The sequence below is a fragment of the Oryctolagus cuniculus genome, chromosome 12, assembly GCF_051225735.1.
Source record: "Oryctolagus cuniculus isolate XC-2025 breed Fujian yellow rabbit chromosome 12, ASM5122573v1, whole genome shotgun sequence".
NCBI lineage: Eukaryota > Metazoa > Chordata > Mammalia > Lagomorpha > Leporidae > Oryctolagus > Oryctolagus cuniculus.
The window spans coordinates 11,103,344-11,127,746 of record NC_142878.1 but is presented as its reverse complement, the minus strand read 5'-3'; the positions used below and the strand labels follow the sequence as shown (position 1 = coordinate 11,127,746).

Genomic DNA, 24,403 nt, shown 5'->3' with positions numbered 1-24,403 from the left:
AGGTAACCATTTAGGGCTGGCGCTGTGGCGAAGCACATGAAGCTTCTGTCTGCAGCGCTGGCATCCCAACTGGGTGCCAGTTCCAGTCCTGGCCGCTCCAGTTTTAATCCAGCTACCTGATAATGCGCCTGGGAGAGCAGCAGGAGGCAGTCTAAGTGCTTGGGCCCCTGCACCATGTCGGAGACCCAGAAGAAGCTCCTGGCTTTTGCCTGGGCCAGATCCAAATTGAGGACATTTGGGAATGAACCTGCAGACAGAAGATCTCTCCTTCTGTCTTTCCCTTTCTCTTTGTTAACTCTTCTTTCAAATAAATAAAACAAAAAAATTTTTAAAAGGTTACCATTAACTACCCCCTTTCCTTTTTTCAGCTAAAAAAAAAAATCTTTTCGTCAGAACTTTAAGAAAATACAAACACCAGTAACAAAACACAAGTATTAAAAGAAAGTTACTACTACTGTAGTTTCAGTTTTACAAGTAACTGTAGTTCCAGTTTTCATTTTTTTGATGGGAAAGGATGAATTCAAACACCCAAAACATATCAACAAATAAACTGATTCCTTTATTAAAGATACTCACAATCTTTGCATTTTTCCCACTTTTCCTTAGTTGCTGAACAGCAAAGGCATGTTCAACGTTATCCATGGAAACCCCATTAACCATTGCAACTCGGTCATTTTCCCTGAAGGCAAAAAAAGTCATGAAAACAACATGTTAGACAAAAACATACATCTAATTTTGTGAAGACATACACAAGATGCACATTAAAAAAAAAAAGTTTTGGGGACAGGTGTTTAGCCTAGTGGTTATGCTGCTGCTTGGAATACCCCTGTCTCATATCAGAGTACCTGGGTTTAAGTTCCAGCTCTCCTGCTAATGTACAGCCCCAAGGACAACAGGCAATGTCTAAGGTACATAAGTCTCTACTACCACAGAGGAGAAGTGGATCAGGTTCTTGGCTTCCAGCTTTGGTCTTACTTAGCCCCAGCTACTGGAGCTATCTGGAGTGTGAATTCGTAGATTAGAGCATGCTCCGAATGTCTGTTGGTCTCTGTTTCTCAACTTAATTATTTTAAAATTCCAGTTATAAGCTAATTGATCTGTTTGTCTCTAGAACAATGATAAAATAATGTCAAAAACTACTTATTTTCAGATCTCTCAAGACTATTTTCTTTTAACTATTTAATACAATGCCTCCCCCAAAAAACTGAACAGGTACCATGAGAGACAAAATGATTTTGGGTCATACTCTTTGAGGGCATTACATGATGCTAAGTCATATAGCTGGAAAATGTTATTCTCTTTTAAAAGGCTTTCCCCTCTCAATTTTCTTTAAAGCCTTCTGAGTCCCATTTTTTTTCCTACTATATCATTTGCTTCTATCTTACTAATCTCATTACCAAAAAGAGGCAAGACATGTGATCAGAAGTTGTTGAGGATTACATTCTAACTAAAATTAAAACACAATTTTCCCACTATTTTCATGTTTACATTTGCCTCTATTTAAAGTAAGTGATGCTAAATTCTCAATTTATGATTAAGCCTTCCTTCTTAAGTACAAGCTTAGGTTGATTTAAGAAAAAAACATTAGACAAACTGTGGTGCAGGTGGCCTGTGAATACAAAGCAATCAAGAAATCAGCAGGCCAGTAACTGAGTACCTAAGTGGCACCTGCCACACAGGAACCCCAGAGGAGAAAAGACACTAACTGTACCCCACCCCACCCTGCCTGTCTGTAACACTATCTTTTAAATAAATAAATAACCTTAAAAAAAAAAAAAGACACTTACTGTAGCTGCCCCTCGGCTGGTCCTCCCTTCAGCACATCTGAAATTACTATGGAGGTCTCTCCACTCTGAAAATGAGGGTTATCTCTTCCACCCGATATTGCAATTCCAAATCCAAATCCAGGAGCCTAAAGTAATAGTGATGGTAAAATAGTGCTATTTAGGACAAAATTGACTATTCATTACACCATAGTTTACAATCTAGAAAAGTTACAAACTTATATCTGTGATCCACATTCATCTGCTTGTATGCCTACTCACGTTTGTATGCCCAGCTTTAGACTCCTCTGTCACTGGCAGTGCCTACTGTGATCACCAACATTGGTAACTGATTTTAAAAAATGAGACGTAACCACATATACACCATTTCTCACTTCATGTAATAAAGTATCTAGAGCTTTGAAAATCAAGCAGCAGTTATTTAAATTTTCTTCAACTTCTCTAAAAGTCTCTGTAGACCTAACACACTATAACTCTGAGTGTGCCTTGTATACAGAAGGTATACATTAGTCAAACAACCATTTTAAAATTAATTGTATTTCTTACTGAAATAAATTATAATAAGCAAAAAATCTTTACCATAATGCCTAAGGACAGTCCAGTACAGAAAAAACTCCAAATATTCCTATAGTATTAAAAACTATCTGATCTTGGGGCCGGCGTCATGGTTCACTTGGTTGATCCTCCACCTGTGGTGCCGGCATCCCACATGGGTGCCGAGTTCTGGTCCCAGTTGCTCCTCTTCCAATCCAACTCTCTGGTGTGGCCTGGGGTGGGCAGTGGAGGATGGCCTCAGTGCTTGGACCCTGCACCCATGTCGGAGCCAAGGAGGAAGCACCTGGCTCCTGGCTTCAGATCGGCGTAGCTCCAGCCGTGGCGGCCATTTGGGGGGTGAACCGATGGAGGGAAGACCTTTCTCTCTGTCTCTCTCTCACTGTCTAACTCTATCTGTCAAATAAAAAAACAAACAAACAAAAAACTATCTAATCTCAAAGAAATCCACACCATTCCCTAGAAAGGAAAGAACATGTATGTTCTTAGGGCTCCAGAATCACCAAACCAGAGGAGTGTATTTTGGCATAAAGTTGTACTATATTCATACAGTGTACAATCCAAACCACCTCAGAGAAAAATACCTCCCTCCTCACCTTCCTGTCCATCCCAGAGGAGACCATGTCTACCATGAACAGGGCATGCCATGGCCTTCCTTTCCTCCCCAAAGACTACTGAAGAGGAAGAGGAGAAAAACCCCAACTCCTCTCAAAACACTATCACCTTCACTGCTAGATCCGTGCCCAAGGAAAACGCAAGCAAACATCCGCAACACAAATACACACAGCAGCCAAAAGGGGAACAATCCAAATGGCTATCAATGGATAGACAAAAGTGGCAAATCCATGCAACGGAGCACCATGTCCCTGTAACGTATACAGCATTTCAGAAAAGTGAGTGAAAAAGGGAGTTATGAGGCACGTTTATCATGATAAAAAAATTTTTGAAAATCCTAACAATTTTTCATAATACACATTTTCCACAAACTTTTTGAAGACCGCTTTTTGGTTCTTAAATCTCTTCCGATGAGACTGATGGTGATATTCACGTGATTTTTTAAATATTGTATGTGAAATATGTCATCATTTGAAAGATCTGCATTACTAAGGGAACTTACCATTTTCCAAAACTCTAAGGGATATTGTTATAAAAACAAGCATGGATAAAATACCCATTCCATGTACAAAATAGGCCAATGAATATTCACATACCAATACAACAAGTTCATTCATATAGTTGTTTTTTTTTTTTTAAGATTTATTTATGTATTTGAAAGTCAGAGTTACACAGAGAGAGGAGAGGCAGAGAGAGAGAGGTCTTCCATCTGATGGTTCACTCTCCAACTGGCCACAACGGCCGGAGCTGTGCCGGCTACCCGAAGCCAGTAGCCAGTAGCTTCCTCCGGGTCTCCCACATAGGTGCAGGGGCCCAATACTTGGGCCATCTTCCACTGCTTTCCCAGGCCATAGTGGAAAGCTGGATCAGAAGTAGAGCAGCTGGGACTTGAAATGGCGCTCATTTGGGATGTTGGCACTTCAGGCCAGGGCGTTAACCCATTGCACCACAGCGCTGGCCCCCATTCATATAGTTTTTTTATTTTTTATTTTATTTTTTATTTATTTATTTTTTTGACAGGCAGAGTGGACAGTGAGAGAGAGAGACAGAGAGAAAGGTCTTCCTTTGCCGTTGGTTCACCCTCCAATGGACGCTGCGGCTGGTGCGCTGCAGCCGGCGCACCGCGCTGATCCGATGGCAGGAGCCAGGTGCTTCTCCTGGTCTCCCATGGGGTGCAGGGCCCAAGGACTTGGGCCATCCTCCACTGCACTCCCTGGCCACAGCAGAGAGCTGGCCTGGAAGAGGGGCAACCGGGACAGAATCCGGCGCCCCGACCGGGACTAGAACCCGGTGTGCCGGCACCACAAGGCGGAGGATTAGCCTAGTGAGCCGCGGCGCCAGCCCATTCATATAGTTTTAAACTGTATATTGCAACTTTAATTATTTAGGAAACCAACTGTAAAGATTTTGATAAAAAATCAAATACATATATTCATAACTACCTATAAATGTGACTAAAGTAACTTTCTTCCAATGTGTATGAAGCTGCATTTTCTGTGTACTATAAAAAAATTGTAAGTGAACTCTCTACAATGCATTTTCCTGAGCTATTTTTCCTTAGCAATAAAAAACAGATTCTGTCAAAGGCTTCTTGAAGATAATCACAGAATTTTAAAATTTGTTAATAAAGTATAATATTAATTTCCTAGTATACTAATCTTGTATTCCTGGGATAATCCCCTTTATCACAGAGTATGTACGTGGTGTTGACCTTTGCTAGTTTGTATTTTGTTCTTTTGAACATATAGACATGAATGATGTCAGTCTATAATACTGGGGGGAGAGGTGCCTGTCCTTATTATACACAGTCATTACCAGGTCTCAATATCAGTATTATCCATACACTGCTAATGGGAATGAAACATGCTACAGCTCTTTAGGAGAGGACTTCGTAATACTAACAAAACTATAAATCAACTATCTTTTGACACAACAAATCAATTTCTAGAAACATACCCTCAAGATACATACATCAGCAATATGAAAAACAAATGTACAAGGTTATCCACTGAAGACTATAATTCTAAATTATTAGAAAGACAAACACCCAGGGTAAAGTTTTATTCTCTTTGAGAGAAGTGTAGATTAATCTTTTACTCTATATTTTACAATGTTCATTTGCATGCAGCTTGATAATTCTGTTACTTAAAAATGAGAAGCAACTATAAAAAGACTAGACAAATGCCACAAACAGCAACTTTTAATAAGGAAAGATAAGAAAGAGAGATAAGAAGGGGCTGACGCTGTGGTATAGTGGGTAAAGCTGCCGCCTGCAGTGCCAGCATCCCATATGGCCACCGGTTCGAGTGCTGGCTGCTCCAATTCCAATCCAGCTCTCCCTATAGCCTGGGAAAGCAGTAGAAAATGGCCCAAGTCCTTGGGCCCCTGCACCCATGTGGGAGACCCGGAGGAGGCTACTGGCTCCTGGCTTCAGATCAGCACAGCTCCAGCCGCTGCAGCCAACTGGGGAGTGAACCAACAGATGGGAGACCTCTGTCTGTCTGTCTGTCTGTCTCTCTCTCTCTCTCTCTGCCCTGCCTTCTGTCTGTGTAACTCTGATTTTCAAATAAAGAAAGATGGACGGGAGGGAGGGAGGGAGGGAGGACAGGACAGGAAAGGAGGGAGGGAGGAAGGAAGGGAGAAGAAGCCAGTAAGAAGTCTTTATGAGCGAGTAAGTATAGTTTGGCCCTACTGAGCCAGCACCTACAACTCAGACTAGACCACTGCATGCCACATAGGCATCCCTGGTGGGATGAGTAACTGATAGATCAGGGCTTGCTGTAGTTCACTTAATGACTACCAAGTCTGGAATTTCCTATCCTTACACACATAGGAATCACGTGGGGACAGTTTAAAAAATGCTTGCTGACATCCAAACCCCCAATCCCCATGAATGAAGTAAATATGGAGAAGACAGTTGGCAGGCTTTGCTTTGTTTTCTATTTTAAAGCCTCCATATAGGGGTGGTACTGTGGCACAACAGGTTAAGCTACCGCCTACAGCTCCACTTCAGATCCAGTCTCTGCTAACCTGGAAAAGCAGCGGAGGCTGGCCCAAGTCCTTGGGCCTCTGCACGCACAAGGGAGGCCCTGATGGAATCCTGGCTTCAGCCTGGTCCATCCCTGGCCATTGCAGCCGTTTGACCAAGGTACCAATTCCAAAGGTTCAACTATTCAATACTTTCCCTTCCCTCTTTCTTCACCAGCGCCTTATTTATTTAGCCACTGGTACACACACACACACACACACACACACACACACTGCTCCACTGAACTATAATTTATCCTTCATTGTGTTGTCAGAATTCTCACTCTAAAACAAAGACTTAATCCAATAGGAATGTCCACGGGCCCAAATTCCTTGGCATACAATACCCGTAAATACAACTCTAACTTGCTCTCCAGGACCCCAGGGTCTTTGCTCTAAATCCACTTAACTACTGATCTCTGCTTATGCATGTCTTGCATTATCTAATCTATGCTTTTGCACCACCTCTTTGTCTAGGATTCCTTCAGAACCTCACCAATCTTGCAAGCTTCTGCTCATCTTTTAAAACCCACATCCAATGTCATCTCACTCATAAAACTGTCCTTACTTTTCATGGGTAGAAGTGGCACATGTTGTGTTCTCCCAGAGCACATGCACACAACTTGGCTGCTTAATGCACAGCACTAAGTAGCTTTGGAAAATGGAGGCTCCATTTGGGAGGGATTCCCATTCATTACCAACTCAACACAATCCTGTAAAGGAACTGACACACAGTAGTTTGTCAGGTTAGTAAACTGAACTAAATATTTGATTATTCAACTTAATTTTAATTTATTCCCTTTTCCAGAGCAATTTTTTTAAACTAACACTAATTGGAACACCAAAAAAATTAGTAGCAACTGTAGCAAGCACCAGTGACTCTTCCTTAATTTCCAAATAAAAACAGGGAGAGCAACTACACAATGAACTAAAAATCTGCAAACACAATTTAAAATGCAGCCAGGGGATCAACGTTTCGCCATCCAAGTGCAAAATGCAAGCAGGTGAGAATAAACCATCAGCTATGAGACTTTCTGCACAGGCACATGGACATGTACACATGAGCAAACCAAGCCAATTTCTAAAACTCAAAAACCAGGGCCGGCACTGTGGCGCAGTGGGTTAAAGCCCTGGCCTGAAGCACCAACATCCCATCTGGGTGCCATTTCAAGTCCCGGCTGCTCCACTTCCGATCCAGCTCTCTGCTATGGCCTGGGAAAGCAGTAGAAGATGGCCCAAGTCCCTGGGCCCCTGCACCTGTGTGGGAGACCTGGAAGAATCTGCTGGCTACTGGCTTTGGATTGGCACAGCTCCGGCCATTGTGGCCAATTGGGGAGTGAACCAGTGGATGGTAGACCTCTCTCTCTCTCTCTCTCTTTCTCTGCCTCTCCTTCTCTCTCTGTGTAACTCTTTCAAATACATAAATAAATCTTTAAAAAATTTTCAAAAATCCAGCAAAAGAAAACTATCAGGATCAAACTCATTATAAAATTACTATAAAAAGATGAGTAGCAGACCCCTACAATGAAGCTGTGCTTAAAAAAAAAAAAAAAGAGAGAGAGAGAGAGAGAGAGAGAAGAGGCTGGTATTGTGGCACAGTGGGTAAGCCTCTGCCTGTGATGCCCAGCATCACCTATCAGAACGTGAACTAGAGTCCTGGCTGTCCCACTTTCACTCCAACTCCCTGCTAACGCCCTAGGAAAGCAGCAGATGGCCCAAGTACTTGCGCCCCTGCCACCCATGGGAGACTCAAATGGAGCTCCAGGCTTCTGGTTTCAGCCTGGCCCATGCCCAGCCACTGCAGTCATTTAGGGAGTAAGCCAGTGGATGAAGGTCTGTCTCTCCCTCTCTGAAATCCTTCAAATAAATAAAATAATTCTTAAAAAAGGGGGTGGGGACCTCTTACTATCAGACAATAGACTAAATAGCATTAAGAAAATGCTATGATGACAGGGAGAAACTAAATAAAAATTACTAAAACTCAAAAGTGAGGTGATGGAATTGAAACACAAACCAGAAATTTTAAAGTGACAGATAAGAGAAACACAAGACCAAATATATAATGCCTTATGAGAAATACAGAATAAAAAGGGAAAACATTTTGAAACCAAAAAGAATGATCAAAGAGATATTTTTTCTTATTTATTTATTTTTTTTTTTGACAGGCAGAGTGGACAGTGAGAGAGAGAGACAGAGAGAAAGGTCTTCCTTTGCCGTTGGTTCACCCTCCAATGGCCGCCGCGGCCGGCGCGCTGCGGCCGGCGCACCGCGCTGATCCGATGGCAGGAGCCAGGAGCCAGGTGCTTTTCCTGGTCTCCCATGGGGTGCAGGGCCCAAGCACCTGGGCCATCCTCCACTGCACTCCCGGGCCACAGCAGAGAGCTGGCCTGGAAGAGGGGCAACCGGGACAGAATCCGGCGCCCCGACCGGGACTAGAACCCGGTGTGCCGGCGCCGCTAGGCGGAGGATCAGCCTAGTGAGCCGCGGCGCCGGCCTCAAAGAGATATTTTTAAAAAAGATTTGAGGGACTGGTGCTGTGCCATAGTAGGTTAAGCCTCCGCCTGTGGTGCCAATATTCCGTATGGGCACCGGTTGAGTCCTGGCTGCTCTACTGCTCATCTAGCTCTCTATTAGGGCCTGGGAAAGCATTGGAGCTTGGGCCCCTGCACCTGTGTGGGAGAACTGGAAAAAGCTCCTGGCTGCAGATCAGCCCGGCTCCAGCCTTTGCAGCCATTTAGGGAGTGAAAACAGCTGAGGGAAGACCTCTCTTGCTCTCTCTCCCTCTATCAGTAATTCTGCCTCTCAAACAAGTTAAAAAACAAATTATAAACCTTGAAGACAGGCAACAGACATACAACATATGGTCAGCGGGAGTCCCTAAGGAACCAAGCTAAAATAAAGGAACAGAATAGTAAAAAACTATCATAAAAAGAACTTTCCTCATATTTAAAATCATTTATTTTTATTTGAGGGGCAAAAAAAGAAGAGGAGGTAGGTAGAAAGACAGCACCCATTTACTGGTTAACTCCCCAGATGCCTGCCACAGCCACGTCTGGGGCACGTTAAAGCTCGGTCTCCCATGTGGGTGGCAGGGACCCAAGTGCTTAAGGCATCACCTACTGCCTAGTAGAATGCGCTACTGGAATCAGCACTCCAATATATGGGATGCAGGTATATCTCAAGTAACATCTTAACCACTGAGCCAAATGCCTGCTCCTATTTAAAAAAAATTTTTTTAAGATTTATTTATTTATTTGAAAGGCAGCACAACAGAGGCAGAGACAAGCAGAGACAGAGGTCTTCCATCTGCTGGCTCACTCCCCAAAAGGCCCCAACAGCCGAAGTTGGGCCAATCTGAAGCCAACAGCCTGGAGCTTCCTTCAGGTCTCCCATACAGGTGAGGAGCCCAAGCACTCAGGACATTTTCTACTGCTTTCCCGGGCCACAGCAGAGAGTGGAGCAGCTGGGACTCAAAGCAGTGCCCATATGGGATGCCGGCACTGCAGGTGGTGGCTTTACTGGCTATGACACAGGGCCAGCCCCTAAAAAAATTTTAAACTACATACGCGAAGACTACATATCACTGCAGAAATCTGGGAGTTAAGTAAGAATATTTACCCAGAGGGGCTAACATCAATATAATCTTACCAGATTTTAATAAGAAACAGTGAGCAAAGGATTTCATGTCCAATAAAACTGATCTTCAAGTAGAAAGAGCCCAAGCACAGACACCCAAGTCAACATGAAAGAATACTGCCTCCATGACTCCTCTCTGGGGGCAGGTATTTGGTCTAGCAGTTAAGATGCCACAAGCATGCCTGTGTTCCATATTAGACTACCTAGGTTTGATTTCTGGTCCTGGCTGCTTTTTCCAATTCCAGCTTCCTGCTAATGCAGACCTTGTGAGACATGTAATTGGGTTGCTACCACACATGTGGGAAAACCTGGATTCACTTACTGGTTTCAGCTGGCACCAGCCCTTGGGGACATTTGGGGACTGGACTAGCAAGTGTGAGCATCTGTGCGATCATTTGTTCTCTCTCAAAAAAAAAAAAAAAATTAAGTTTCCTCCCTTAAAAATAACTTCTGACAGGGGCCAGCGCTGTGGCACAGCAGGTTAACGCCCTGGCCTGAAGCACCAACATCCCATATGGGCGCTGGTTCTAGTCCAGGCTGCTCATCTTCCGATCCAGCTCTCTGCTACGGCCTGGGAAAGCAGTGGAGGAGGGCCCAGGTTCTTGGGCCCCTGCACCCATGTGGGAAATCCGGAGGAAGCTCCTGGCTCCTGGCTTCAGATCGGCGCAGCTCCGGCCGTTGCAGCCAACTGGGGAGTGAACCAGCAGATAGAAGACCTCTCTCTCTCTCTCTCTCTCTATAACTCTGCCTTTCAAATAAGTAAATAAATTTAAAAAAAATATTATTCTGAGGCACTTATATGCTCTTTATTAGACTTTTACTAAGACTTCCCCCTGGATTTTCAAAAGAAATGAAAATACACTATTTTTTCTTATATGTTTACGACATAAATTTTCTATGTCTGTTACAATATAGCTCATTTTTTAAATGTTTGCATGAGAAAATGTCAGAGAGTGTTTAGTTTTTTGAAACTGGAGAAAGAACTATCAAAAGAATTTTATTTTCACCATATTTCAATCTTTCGATAAAAGCAGCCATGAGCAGCAATAATTTATGTGTTTGTCTTTGCGTTGTAGGGAAACTGAATTTATGTTAGCACTGGTACAGAAAGGGCCTGGAGTCTTTTATTTGTCTAGTTTTACTGGATACCAGCTGTGCCCATCCCCTAAGTATAGTTAGGAATGCTTTTGCATTGCATAGTTTTAATAGAGACCTGATGGGCCACAAAGGCAAGCTACTTATTATTTGGCCTTTTACAGAAAAGGTTTGCACACCCATGTATTAAAACATTTCTTGATTACCCCCCAAAAAAGAGAAAAAAAGTTCCTGCAATCTGATTCCATTGCAGAAATAACTGATTAATCTCTTCTTTGAAGATTCTTCTGCTTCTATCAAATACACCCAATTGTCTACTTCAAGACTCCCCTTGTTGCCTACTTTCCCACTGCTCAACACCAAACTTGTACAGTGTACTTAACCCTAACTTTCCCTACCAACTCGAGTCCTACTGCCTACTCTTCTTTCTACTCTTCTTCCAAACAACCCTGAAGATCTGATGGCACCTGTTCCAACTGTCTGTTTTCACAGTGGCTGGGGGAACCACTGAATTTCCAAACCAAATGGATCTGCAAGCAATGAGCTGATCCAAATGAAATCTGAAGGCCTGGGTCCTTGTGTCTAATTATGATCTTATGTAAGATCTCCATAAATTTGAGTTCCTTCATCTCAATGAGAATGGGGCTTGACCAATTCTAATAATACTACAAAGTCTATGAGGTCCCAGGAGAGTTAAAAGACCTGTTCAATATTAGAGGTAAACCCAAACTATATTAGAAGTTACATGATCCATGTCCCACAGAATTTCTGTCTCATCACGGTGGTTCTCAAAATGTTGCTTAAATCTTTTTTTTTTTTCTTAAGATTTTATTCATTTGAAAAACAAGAGTTACAGAGAGAGGTAGAGACAGAAAGAAAGAGAGAGGTCATCCAGCCAATGGTTCACATCCCAAATGGTTGCAACAGCCAGAGCTGAGTCAATCTGAAGCCAGGAGCCAGGAGCTCCTTCCGGGTTTCCCACAGTATAGGAGCCCACAGAGTTGGGCCTCCTTCACTGCTTTCCCAGGCGCATTAGCAGGGGGCTGAATGGAAAGTGGAGCAGCTGGGACTCAAAGTGTTGCCCATATATGGGATGCCGGCACTGCAGGCTGGGGCTTTACCCCTCTGTGCCACAGCACTGGCCCCAGATTATTTCTTTCTTTCTTTCTTTTTTTTTTTTTAAGATTTTATTTACTTATTTGATTGGTAGAGTTAACAGAGAGTGAGAGAGAGAGAAACAGAGAGAAAAGTCTTCCTTCCATTGGTTCACTCCCCAAATGGCCGCAACAGCCGGAGCTGTGCTGATCTGAAGCCATGATCTCCCATGCGGGTGTAGGAGCCCAGGGACCTGGGCTATCCACTGCTGTCCCAGGCCACAGCAGAGAGCTGGACGGGAAGAGGAGCAGCCTGGACTAGAACTGGCGTCCATATGAGATGCTGGCGCAGCAGGCGGAGGATTAACCTACTGCGCCACTGCCAGACTGTTTCTTTTAAAAAGGAATTTATTAACACATTAGATCCTCAGAGTCACAGAAAATGCATGATAATTACCACAACACAATTCTCATGTTAATGTGATATTAATACAAAGAAAACAGAATCAGTGTAGTTCATAGACACAATTCTAAGAACTTTTTTTAAGACTTATTTATGTATTTGAAAGGCAGAGTTACAGAGAAAGAGAGGGAGGATGAGAGATCTTCCATCTAATGGTTACTCCTCAAACGGTCGCAGTGGGTAGACTTAGGCCGATCCAAAGCCAGTAGCTTTTGCTGATCTCCCATGTGGGTACAGAGAAGCCCTTGGGCCATCTTCTGCTGCTTTCCCAGGCGCATTAGCAGGGAGCTGGATTGGAAGTGGAGCAGCTGGGACTTGAACTGGTACCCATACGGGAGGTCGGCGCCACAGGTGGCAGCTTTACCCGCTAAGCCACAATGCCAGCCAAGATGCTTTTTTTTTTTTCAACCTGTGTTTTTAAACACTTCTTTGGCTCCTTGAGTTGTGTCCCCAATTACTGTGACTCCCTTACAGTTCTGGCTCCCAAGCTCTACTTTCCATTTCTCATTCGTATTTCATTTTCCCTTCTAGCTTCTATGAGACACTGCCAATTACCATTCTCCAAAACTGTCATTTTCTCTACCAAGTTAGACTTATAACTAATGCTCTAAACTTAAAAAACAAACTTTGGCACCGGTCTTACCAAATTTCCTACTTTTCATTTTATTAATTTGATTACATGTAGAGTCACCTTCACATAGTCTATGTGATAGAATTACAGGAGTTCTAAATTTAAGAAATTATATTTTGGGGCTGGCATCATGGTGTAGCTTGTAAAAGCCACCACCTGCAACACCAGCATCCCATATGGGAGCTGGTTCAAATACCGGCTATTCCACTTCAATCCAACTCCCTGCTAAGGGGTCTGGAAAAGCAGCTGAGTATCACCCAACTCCTCAGGCCCCCACACCCATGTGGGAGGACCCTGAAGAAGCTCCTGGCTCCTGACCTTGGTCTGTCCCAGCCCTGGCCATTATGGCCATTTGTGGAGTGAACCAGTGGATGGAAGATTCTCTTTCCCTCTCTCCCCTTCACTTCCTCCCTCTCTGTAAACCTGCCTTTTGAATAAAAATCAATCTTTTAAAAACGAAATTATATTCCATGAACTTTTCAATATCTTACCTATTTGAAAGGCAAAGATAGAAAGAGAAGGAGAGAGAGAGAAAGAGAGATCTTCCATCCACTGGTTCACTCCACAAATGGCCACAATGGCCAGGCTGGGTCAGGGTTGGGACTCCCATATGGGTGGGCCATCTTCTGCTGCTTTCCCAGGCACATTAGCAGGAAGCTGGATCAGAAGCAGAGCAGTTGGGACTTAAACCAGCACCCAAACAGGATGTAGGTGGAGGCTTAGTCCCCTGTGTCACAGCACTAGCCCCATATGAACATTTTTAAAATTTAAATCTAAACTTGACAAGTAAACAGAAAGAGAGCTGTATGAGAAGCCCAAACCTGGGCCCAAGTTCCAGCTGTTATTTAAGGATGGTTCACTAGACCTGAGACTTCATTTTCTCATCACAGTTACTAACACCCAATTCTCAGACAAACCAAATAGAGGGTTTGAAATACTTAATGCACTCCATAAATGTAAACAACAGCCTCCCACCAGTTAAAACAAGCCTTTGGTATCAGCTTGCTTTAACTTGCGTTCACATCCCTTGCTTTAGTCTAAATGCTAATCTTGTATCCATCAACACAAAAGTTTAGAGCTGTTCTGTGCAGTTAAGTAAGGGTCCTTCGTTCTTTCTTAACTGTTTTTTGGAGATATAATTCAAACATCATAAAATCCAACCTTTAAAGTGTGTAACTCAATAATTTTTAGTCTATTTACTGTTGTGCAATGAATGTTGTATTTTATAAAATTTTCACCACTCTAAAAAGAAATGTTCTGACCTTTAGCCATGAACTCTCAATCCTCCCGACTTAAGGAGCCATGGATCCACTTTTTGCCTATTCTTCTGTTCTGAACATTTCACGTAAATGGAATCAGACAATACATGGTGCTTTAGACTGGCTTCTTACACTTAGAACAATGTTTCAAGGCTCATCAGTGTTGCAGCAGGTATGAGTATTTGTTTCTTTTTATTGTTGAATAACATTCTTTCATGTTATTACGCATTAGCTAATAGGATTTTGGGTTATCTTCTTTCTTTAAGTATTTATTTAAGGCAGAGTTAGAGAGAGAGAGAATGAATGAATCTTCCCATCTTTGGTTTTCACTCTCCAGATGGCTAAAATGGCTGGGGCTGGGTCATTCCAAAGCCAGGAACCTGGAACCCCAACCAGGTCCCCCATGTGGGTGGCAGGGGCCCAGGCATTTGGGCCTTCTTCTCTTGGTTTCCAGGTGCATTAGTAGGGAGCTAGATGGAAGTGGAGCAGCCAAGACTCAAACTGTCACTTTTATTGGATACTGGTATTGCAGGCAGTGGCTTAATCTGCTGTGTCACAATCCTGGCCGCCTTGGGTTATTCTTACTTTTCCACTATTATGAGTTAACTGCTACTCTAAACATCCATGTAAAACTTATTATGCAGACCACCTGTTTTCATTTCTCTTAGGTACATTCCAGAAGTAAAACTTCTGGGTCTCAGGGTAACTACATGGTTACCTTTTTAGGAACTCACCCAGTAGTATTCTACAGTGGCTGCACCATTTTGTACTGCCACCAGCAACATAGAATGGATCTCATCTATCCGCTCCCTTGCCAACACCTGAATAGGTATCTTAGTAGGTATGAAGGGGTATCAGTGTGGTTTTTACATCCAGCTCTTTGATGGGTAACAATCCTGACTATCTTATCACGTGCTTGGTTTACAGTAGTTTGCCTTCTTTGGAGAAATATCTATTCAAATCCTCTGCTCATTCTTCAGCTGAATTGTATTTTTGTTGTTGAGTTTTAAGAGTTTTTTTACATTTTAGGAATAAACTCCTTATCAGATATACAATTTGCAAGTGTTTTCTCCCATTATGTGGGTTATTGGTTAACTTCCTTGATGGTGTCCTTTGAAGCACAAACATTTCTAAGTTTGATGAGGTTTGATTCATGTTTTCTCTTTTGGGGCATTGTGTTTTAACATCATACTTGTGGGGAGCAACTCGGACTAGACTAAGTTACTGGAATTAAGACTTATTCTATGCATCTGCTCTCCCACAATATGGCGCTGGGAGAGGAGGAAACAGCTTCTACACAGCTGCCTCCAGTTCAACCAATAAACAGCAGGACCTGCTCCTGATTGGAGGAGAGCAGCGTACTCGGCGTGTGGGTAGCAGAGTTGGGATTGGCGGAGGAGGACTATAAAGGAGGAGAGAGACAACATGCACCAGGAACATCTATCTGAAGGAACACCTGTGCAGCCCCCGAGAGAGCCGGCCAGCAGTGTGCCGCTCCCCTGCGTAAGTGGGGAAAGTGGCAGGGGGAACCGCCCTTCCACGGAGGTGGAAGGGTCGGTAGCCAACCCGGGAAGGACCAGCAGCAAACCCGGGAAGGGCCGAGCAGACAAAAGAACAGCGCAGGGTCCTGTGTCGTTCCTCCACGAAGAGGGGGAGCGACATAATGGTGCCGTGACTCGGATAGGAAACCTAGGAGGGAAGAAGCGGGAAGAAGTGGGAAAATACCAGAGAGAGATTAGAAAGAGCCTAGGGAAAAGCCGGACGGAAAAGGTGCCAGAAGAAGCTATCGAAAGCCTAGGCATAGACTCAGATACTGATTACGGGGGGAAGCTGGGAGAAATCTCTAAGGTTGAAAGCGAAAGTGAAAGCTGGAGGAAACTTAGACTCGGATGCGGACTATGGCGGGGAAGCTAGGAAATTAAAAGCGAAAGTGAAACCTAGAAGAAACTTAGACTCGGATACGGACTGTGGGGAGAAGCCAGAAAAAATGAGAGGGGAATATTGTTGGAAGAAAAGTTAGGAAACATACCGGGTAGAGAAAAATGTTAGGGAAAACGAAGCTGCGGAGGCAGGCTGAGGCGGAGACGTAAGCCAGGTTGGAATTCTTCAAGTCAGCCCGGGGAGCAAAAGGCGAAAAGCTAAAACCAGAGGTGGAGACGTAAGCCAGGTTGGAATCGTCAGATTAGCCCGGGGAGCAAAAGACGGGAAGCCAAACCGGGAGCGGAGACGTAAGCTATAGGTTGCATTTCGTCAGGTTAGCCCGGGGAACTTAGACTGAAAACCGAGAAGCGGAAACGTAAGCTAGGCTGTGTGATTCGCGGAAGCTGCCGCGCGCAGAGAGAGCGCGCGGGGCACAAATGGGGAGAGCGCACGGGTCGCGAGTAGGAAACGCGGGGCTAGCGCGAAGGCCGTGGTGCGGGCGCAAAGGGCGCGCGGAGACCAAGGAGCGCACGAAGCCGGGAAGCCGCGCAGAGCCAGGAAGCCGCCGCGGGGCGAGGCGCCGAGAAGCAGCCTCAGGGCGGGTGCCGGGAAGCCGCGGGGATAAGAGAAACAAAAGTTTAGAAGTAAAATGAGAGAAATAGGAATGCTGGCAGATAGAAGTAAAATAGGAGAAAAAGGAATGCCCGGAGATAGAAATAGAGAAAAATAAGGCCTCCCCACAACATGGCAATGAGAGAGCTTGGATTCGGTCTGCCTGATTAGTAAGACGATAAGCACCTGTGGGCGGCTGCAGGTCACCGAAGATAGGCACGTTATCAACACCAATTAAGTCTCCCCACAAGACGGCAATGAGAGGGCTTGGATCCGGTTTGCCTGATTGCTAGGGCTTGTAAGCACCTGCAGGCAGTTCTAGCAGAGCAGAGCATGCACTGCAGGGCACTGAACACAGGCACGCATCAGCGCATAAAAACCTCCTCACAACATGGCGAAGAGAGGACCCGGACTCGGTTTGCCTGATTGGTAGGGCTTGTAAGCACCTGTGGGTAACTCTAGCAAGCAGAGCAGAGTGTGTGCCGCGGGGCACCGAAGACAGGCGCGTATCAACGCCAAAAAATAAAAAGAAAGGGGGATCTGTGGGGAGCAACTCGGACTAGACTAAGTTACTGGAATTAAGACTTATTCTATGCATCTGCTCTCCCACAATATGGCGCTGGGAGAGGAGGAAACAGCTTCTACACAGCTGCCTCCAGTTCAACCAATAAACTGTAGGACTTGCTCCTGATTGGAGGAGAGCAGCGTACTCGGCGTGTGGGTAGCAGAGTTGGGATTGGCGGAGGAGGACTATAAAGGAGGAGAGAGACAACATGCACCAGGAACATCTATCTGAAGGAACACCTGCGCAGCCCCCGAGAGAGCCGGCCGGCAGTGTGCCGCTCCCCTACGGAAGTGGGGAAAGTGGCAGGGGGAACCGCCCTTCCACGGAGGTGGAAGGGTCGGTAGCCAACCCGGGAAGGACCAGCAGCAAACCCGGGAAGGGCCGAGCAGACAAAAGAACAACGCAGGGTCCTGTGTCGTTCCTCCACGAAGACGGGGAGCGACACATACCCAACAAACCAGTGCCTGATCCAAGATTACCAAAATTAATTCCTATGTTTTCTTCTGAGTTTTATAAAAGTTCCAATTCTTACACATCTTTTATGATCCCTTCTAATTTTTGTATAACATGTAAGGCAAGGGTCCAAAATTTTTTTTTTAATGTAGCTCCCAAATATTAGAAATTTCTTTCCTGGGGCCAGCATTGTGGTTGGGTGGGTTAAGAAGTTGGGTGGGACACCGAGATTCCACATGAGCAATGGCTCGCCTCTGGGCTGCTCCACTTGTGATCCAACTCCCTGTTAGTATACCAGGGAAGGCAACAAAAGATGGCCCAAGTACTCTGACCCCTACTACCCATATAGGAGACACAGATGGAGTTCCGGGCTCCTGGCTTTTGCCCAGTCCAGCCCCAGCCCCAGCCATTAGAGTCATCTGGGGAGACAACCAGCTGATGGAAGATCTCTCTTTCCATGTCTGTCATTGTCTCTAAATCTGCCTTTCAAATAAATATTAAAAAAAAAAAAAAGACATGTTTCCCTCACTGCATTGTCTTAGCACCCTTGTCTCAAGTTTACCTCTTACTCAATCACCTCCCTGGTTGAAATACCAGCTTACTCTCAATTATTTCCTGACTAGTTTCCCTGCTTTTGGTATACTTTTACCATAACTATGTTAGCATACAAAAATCATTTAATTTTTTACATAACCCTATCTTAGAAAATGAAGGAGATACCCAATTCATTCCTGAGAATTTCCTTCTTTTCTCAAAGTATTATAAAATGCATGCTTTTGTGGGGCCAGCATTGTGGTGCAGTAGATTAAGTCAACTGCTGGCATCCCCATATCAGAGCCCTGGTTCAAGTTCCAGCTACTCCACTTTTGCTCCATTTCCCTGCTAAGGTGCCTCGGAAAGCAATTAGTAATTAGCACCTACTTACTGGCTCAAGTACTTGGGCCCTGCACCCATGTGGGGGCTGGATGGAGTTCTGAGGGCCTGGCATGGGTCTTTCCCAGGCCTGGCTGCTGTGGACATCTGGCAAATGAATCAGCAGATGGAATATCTCTCTCTCTTCCTCTCTGCCACTCTACCTCTCAAATAAATAAATCTTCAAAAAAAAAAAAAAAAGAAAAGAAAAAAACAACACCCACCCCATTCATTTTCTAAGGAAGAACATCAAAAAAGTAAAGAGTGGATATGATACAGCAGAAGGAGTAGAACACAGGACCATCTTAAGCTACACCCCTACGCTTGCCATGACAGCAGTGATCAGACATGTGACTACTGGGCACTTGAAATTCTTATCTGAGATTGTAAAATGAGCATGAATTTTATAAGACACAGTAGGATAAACAGTAATCTATTTAAAAATATTGATGATGGATGAAGTGATAATGTTTTGGATATAAGTTAAAGAACATACAAAAAAACTAATAAAAATTAGTTTTGCCTATTTCATACAAAGATTAAAAAAGTTAAGCATACATATGTGGTTCAAACTACACTGCTACTGCACAGTGCTGCTGTAGACCTGAGTGACTTCACTGAACATGACTCGGGAATTACATTTCACTGGACATACCTAGGCCCAAGCACCAAGGGAAAGAAACTTGACAAAGATCTCGTTTCTACCCTTGAGAAAGTGCTAATGCAGCAGGCATAGGGCAAGACACCGACCTGAAGCCCGTCTCCTCTGCCACTGAGGCCCAGAGGTGAGGGCAGAACACATGAGAGGCAAGGAATTGTCAACTGTGATTTTTGTTACAATTTCAGGGTCTGCCACAGGGCTTGGCATGCAGCAGAATACCAAAAAAATTACTCAGCCCTGAAGAATGAACTGGATAAGATTCCTCTGAGAATGCAAATGAGAATGAGGCATATCATATGTTATTCTTGACAATAAAAATATTATTGTTCTAACCATATTTTTTTTGTTTAAAAGTTACCTCCATATAATTATACCTTTCATAGAACTGTCAGCTGTCAAAGAATACAGATTTGCCCTTATTCTGCAATACAGACTCTCCATGCTCCAGGGTACTGCCAAAAGAATAGAGCCTCGGGGTGGGCACGTGGCACAGTGCTGAGTGTCCCTGCTTGGGACACTCGGGCGCCGTATCAGTGGCCGGCCCTTGCTCTGCCCTGGGAAGCAGCAAATCACAGTCCAAAAATTGGGTGCCCGTCACCCAAGCAGGAGACCTGGATGTAGCTCTGGACTCCTGGCTTTCACCTGGCCTAGCTTGGTTGTTGACAGGCAATTGGGGAGTGAACCAGAAGATAGAAGACCTCTCTCTCTCTCCTCCCCTCAAATAAAAATAAATATTTTAAAATAGAGCCCCCTTCACTTACTGCCTTTGCTAAAAGCCTCTTGTTCACCTCACGAAGAAGAATCTTTCCTGTATCTCTTTATTTCATATAGTTGATACCAGAGGCTGTGGTCCTTCATTTCAAATTGGAGCATTTAAAAAAAAAATGCCTATTAGGGGCTCTACCTCATCACTAGTGAATCAGCATTTCTGGTGGGCAGAGATGACCCAGTTGATTCTTCTTTCTTTACAAATAAACTGGAGAGTCACTGCTTTACATCACCGGTCAAAAAACTAATGAACATAGGCCAATCTCAGCCATTTATCTTTTTTTTTTTTTTAAGATTTATTTATTTGAAAGGCAGAGCTGCAGAGAAAGAGAGAGAGAGAGAGAGAGAGAGAGAGAGAGAGAGAAATCTTTTCGCCACTGGTTCACTCTCCAAATGGCTCCAATAGGCAGAGCTGGACCAATCCGAAGCCAGGAGCCAGAAGCTTCTTTCGGGTCTCGAACATGGATGTGCAGGCCCAAGCACTTGAGCCATCCTCTGCTGTTTTCCCAGGTACATTAGCAGGGAGCTGGATTGTAAGCGGAGCAGCTGGGACTTGAACCAGCGCCCATATGGGATGCTGGCACTGCACCCAGTGACTTTACCTGCTAGGCCACAGCTTCGGCCCTACAGCTATCCATTTTTATATGTAAAGTTTTACTGAAACACAGGCACATGCACTTGTTCACCCATGTGATGGCTGCTTCAAAGTACAGCTGGGCAGCCGTGCATCTGTGACAGAGATTAACGGCCTACAAAACCTGAAATATTTATTTACTATCTGGATCTTTACAGAAAAAGTTTGTTGATCCTGCTGCTCTAGAGGCCCAATTTTATTCTGGATCAACTCAGATTACCGAAAGGTCCAGATTTTTTTTTTTTTTTTTTTTTTTTTTTTGACAGGCAGAGTAGACAGTGAGAGAGAGAGAGAGACAGAGAGAAAGGTCTTCCTTTGCCGTTGGTTCACCCCCTCAATGGCCCCTGCGGCCGGCGCACCACACTGATCCGAAGCCAGGAGCCAGGTGCTTCTCCTGGTTTCCCATGTGGGTGCAGGGCCCAAGGACTTGGGCCATCCTCCACTGCACTCCTGGGCCACAGCAGAGAGCTGGCCTGGAAGAGGAGCAACCGGGACAGAATCCGGCGCCCCGACCGGGACTAGAACCCAGTATGCCGGCGCTGCAGGTGGAGGATTAGCCTAGTGAGCCACGGTGCCGGCCAGGTCCAGATATTTGAAAGGTGTCTTCTGTAGCCTCAGAGAAAGTCAAGTGAATTTTGCTTTGGTGTGAGCCTTGGCATGGAAGGCTGTTTCCACACAGCATTCCTGCAGGGATGCTTCCCAAGGACACCGTGGTCACAGCCTCTCTTTGCTGCAGGGATGCTAGCCAACAACACGGTGGTCACAGCCTCTCTTTGACTCGGTGAGGCAATACAGCTGTGTTCCCGGCACAACCGTTTACTTATTTCAAACTGAATTATGAGCTGTGCATCTCTCTTAGCTCTGTATTTTCTGAAGAGTTTTGTCTGGACTGGCAGCTCTTTCACAGCAAAAGGAAACTGAGGCACACACAGAAGTGGTGCGGTGCAGTCTGTAGCCCACACTCATCACCTCAACAGGGCCTGCAGACGCCTGAGCAGGATGGCACTGGCACCACGTTCAGAAAATCCACTCTGCTTTCTCTAAGCTGATGAGACACAGATATCCAGTAAACATAAAAAAACTTCAAAATGTTTGTGGAAAGGGGCCAGTGCTATGGCGCAGCGGGTAAAGCCGCCACCACTTGCTGTGCCGCCATCTCATATGGGCACCAGTTCGAGTCCCAGCTGCTCCACTTCCGATCCAGCTCTCTGCTACGGCCTGGGAAAGAAGAAGATGACCCAAGTCCTTGGGCCCCTGCACCTGCATGGGAGACCTAGAGGAAGCTCCTGGCTCCTGGCTTCAGATTGGTGCAGCGCTGGCCATCGTGGCCAACTGGGAAGTTAACCAGCGGATGAAAGACATCTCTCTCTCTCCTGTCTCTGTCTCTGTCTCTCTCGCTGCCTCTCCTTCTCTCTCTAACTCTTTCAAGTAAAATAAATCTTTAAAAAAAGAAAAAAAAAGTTAGTGGAAAGTACGTAATTAGAAAGCATGAGTTATTTTGGTGCAATGGTTTTGAAACCTATGTATTTCCTATATATTACTAAAAGAAAGGTTATGCCCATAATAATATTTAACAATTTAAATGACAGAGACAAATACTTGAGAAGATCCAAACTACCAAAGGTACAAAAAGCAAAAACAATCCAGCAACCCAGAAAACACTAACAAAGAAAAAATTCATAACTGAAATAACCCTTATGTAAAATTAAAGAAAATACAGTTGTTATAAACTTCCCACAGAAGCTGACACTGTAGCACAGAGGGTTAGACTGTTGCTTGCGAAAGCAGCATGCCCTACCAGAGCGCCAGTTCAAGTCCTGGCTACTCCGCTTCCAATCCAGCTCCCTAATAATGAGCCTGGGAAAGCAGCAGATGATGGCCATGGTACTACAGCCTGGCCACGCACATGAGAGGTCAGGATGGAGTTCCTGGTTCCTGGCTTCAGCCTGGCCACTTGGGGAGTGAACTGGTGGGCAGAAGAGCTCACTATCTACTTTCTGCCTTTCAAATAAATAAAAACAAACAAAAAAAAAACCACTTTCCTGCAAAGAAAGCTATCATCTCAGATGGCTCCTCTGGTGAATTCTACTAAACAGCTAAGGACAAAAACAACATGAAGTGTACACAGTTTCCACCAGAAACCACAGAGGAAGCAATACTCTGCAACTCCTTGTTTTGAGGTTAGCACTTTTCCCTTTATATTAAAAACCAGATAAAAGCAATTTTTTAAAAATATTGACTACTATTCCTCATTAACATTGAAACAAATATCTTCACAAATCATGAACAAAACAAGCCAGCATTATACAAAATGGGTAATACATTACAATCAAGTAGACTTTTTATTAGGAATCTGTTCAACAATCGGGGAAAAAAACTCACATTTCTCACATTTTTGGGAAAACCCAAAAAACAACCCAAATCAAAACTTGCGAAATGGGTGACAAAACTCAACATCCAGTCATGATGCACAAAAGAAGAGAAAACCTCTCAGTAAACTAAGTTAAAGAAACTTCCTCAACCTAATAAATGGCAAATAGAAACAGTTCCCAATATGATGAAGGCAATCTACAAAGACATCATACTTAGTGAAAGATAGAATGCTTTCACCAACAATTAGAAGAAATAAAGCAAGTATTCTGTATTCCTGGTCGATAGCAACCTGGAAATCTTAGTGCAGGAAGGGAAGAAAACATAAAATAAATGGCATACAGATTTCAAAAGAAAAAAAGTAAAACCACCTCCATTCCGGATGACATAACAATCAACATATAAAAATTCCCAAGAAATCAACAAAAATGCTTCTAGAATTACTGCATTTCAGAAGGTCAAAAGGTCATTATATAAAAAAAGGGGGGGGGGGGTAGGCATTTGACCTAGAAGTTCAGATGCCTGCGTCTCATTATTGGAGTGTCTGGGTTCCAGTCCTGGCTCTACTCCCAATTTTAATCTCCTGAGCACCCTGGGAGACAGCAGGTGATGGTTCAAATACTTGGGTCCCTGTTTCCTATGGTGGAGACCTGGAATGCACTGCCAGCTCCCAGCATCAGTCTGGATCAGCCCTGGTCACTGCATATGGGAGTGAAGCAATGGATAGGTGCTCTCTCTCAAATTAAAAAAAAAAAATAAATTCTTAAAAATCAATTGTCAGGGCTGGTTCTGTGGCTTAGTGGGTAAAGCCACCGCCTGCAGTGCTGACATCCCATGTGGCCACTGGTTCTAGTCCCGGCTGCTCTATCTGCTATGGCCTGAAAAAGCAGTAGAAGATGACCCAAGTCCTTGGGCCCTTGCATCCATGTGGGAGACCCAGAAGAAGCTTCTGGCTCCAGACTTCAGATTGACGCAGCTCTGGTTCATGCAGCCAACTGGGGAGTAAACCAGCAGACGGAAGACTTCTCTCTCTCTCCCCCTCTCTCCCCCTCCCTCCTTCCCCTCTCCTTCTCCTTCTCTGTGTAAATCTTTCAAATAAATAAATCTTAAAAAAATCAATTGTATTTATATGCTAACAGTGAACAATCAAAAACTGTAATTAACAACAAGTTTATATCAGCACCAAGAAGCCTGAGATATTTAACTATAAGCCTAAAAACTGTATGGAAGATCTGTATGTCAAAAACACCAGTGATGAAAGAAATCAAACAACGAGAAGATACACTATACTCACAGTTTGGAAGACTCAATATTGTCAATTCTCAAACTGACCTATAGACTCTGTGTAATTC

General features: G+C 44.2%; 1 protein-coding gene across 15 annotated transcripts in view; it reads right to left on the bottom strand.

Annotated features, from left to right (window-relative positions):
• The window catches only part of TJP1 (tight junction protein 1), a 261,078-nt gene that overhangs the window by 60,002 nt on the left and 176,673 nt on the right, over positions 1-24,403 (bottom strand). For all 15 annotated transcript variants that reach the window (XM_089311181.1, XM_089311182.1, XM_051822264.3 and 12 more), the window contains 2 exons: positions 1,788-1,912; positions 577-679 (listed from right to left, as the gene is read on the bottom strand). In XM_089311181.1, the coding sequence (XP_089167307.1) occupies positions 577-679; positions 1,788-1,912 (228 nt within the window). The remainder of the gene's footprint in view (positions 1-576; positions 680-1,787; positions 1,913-24,403) is intronic.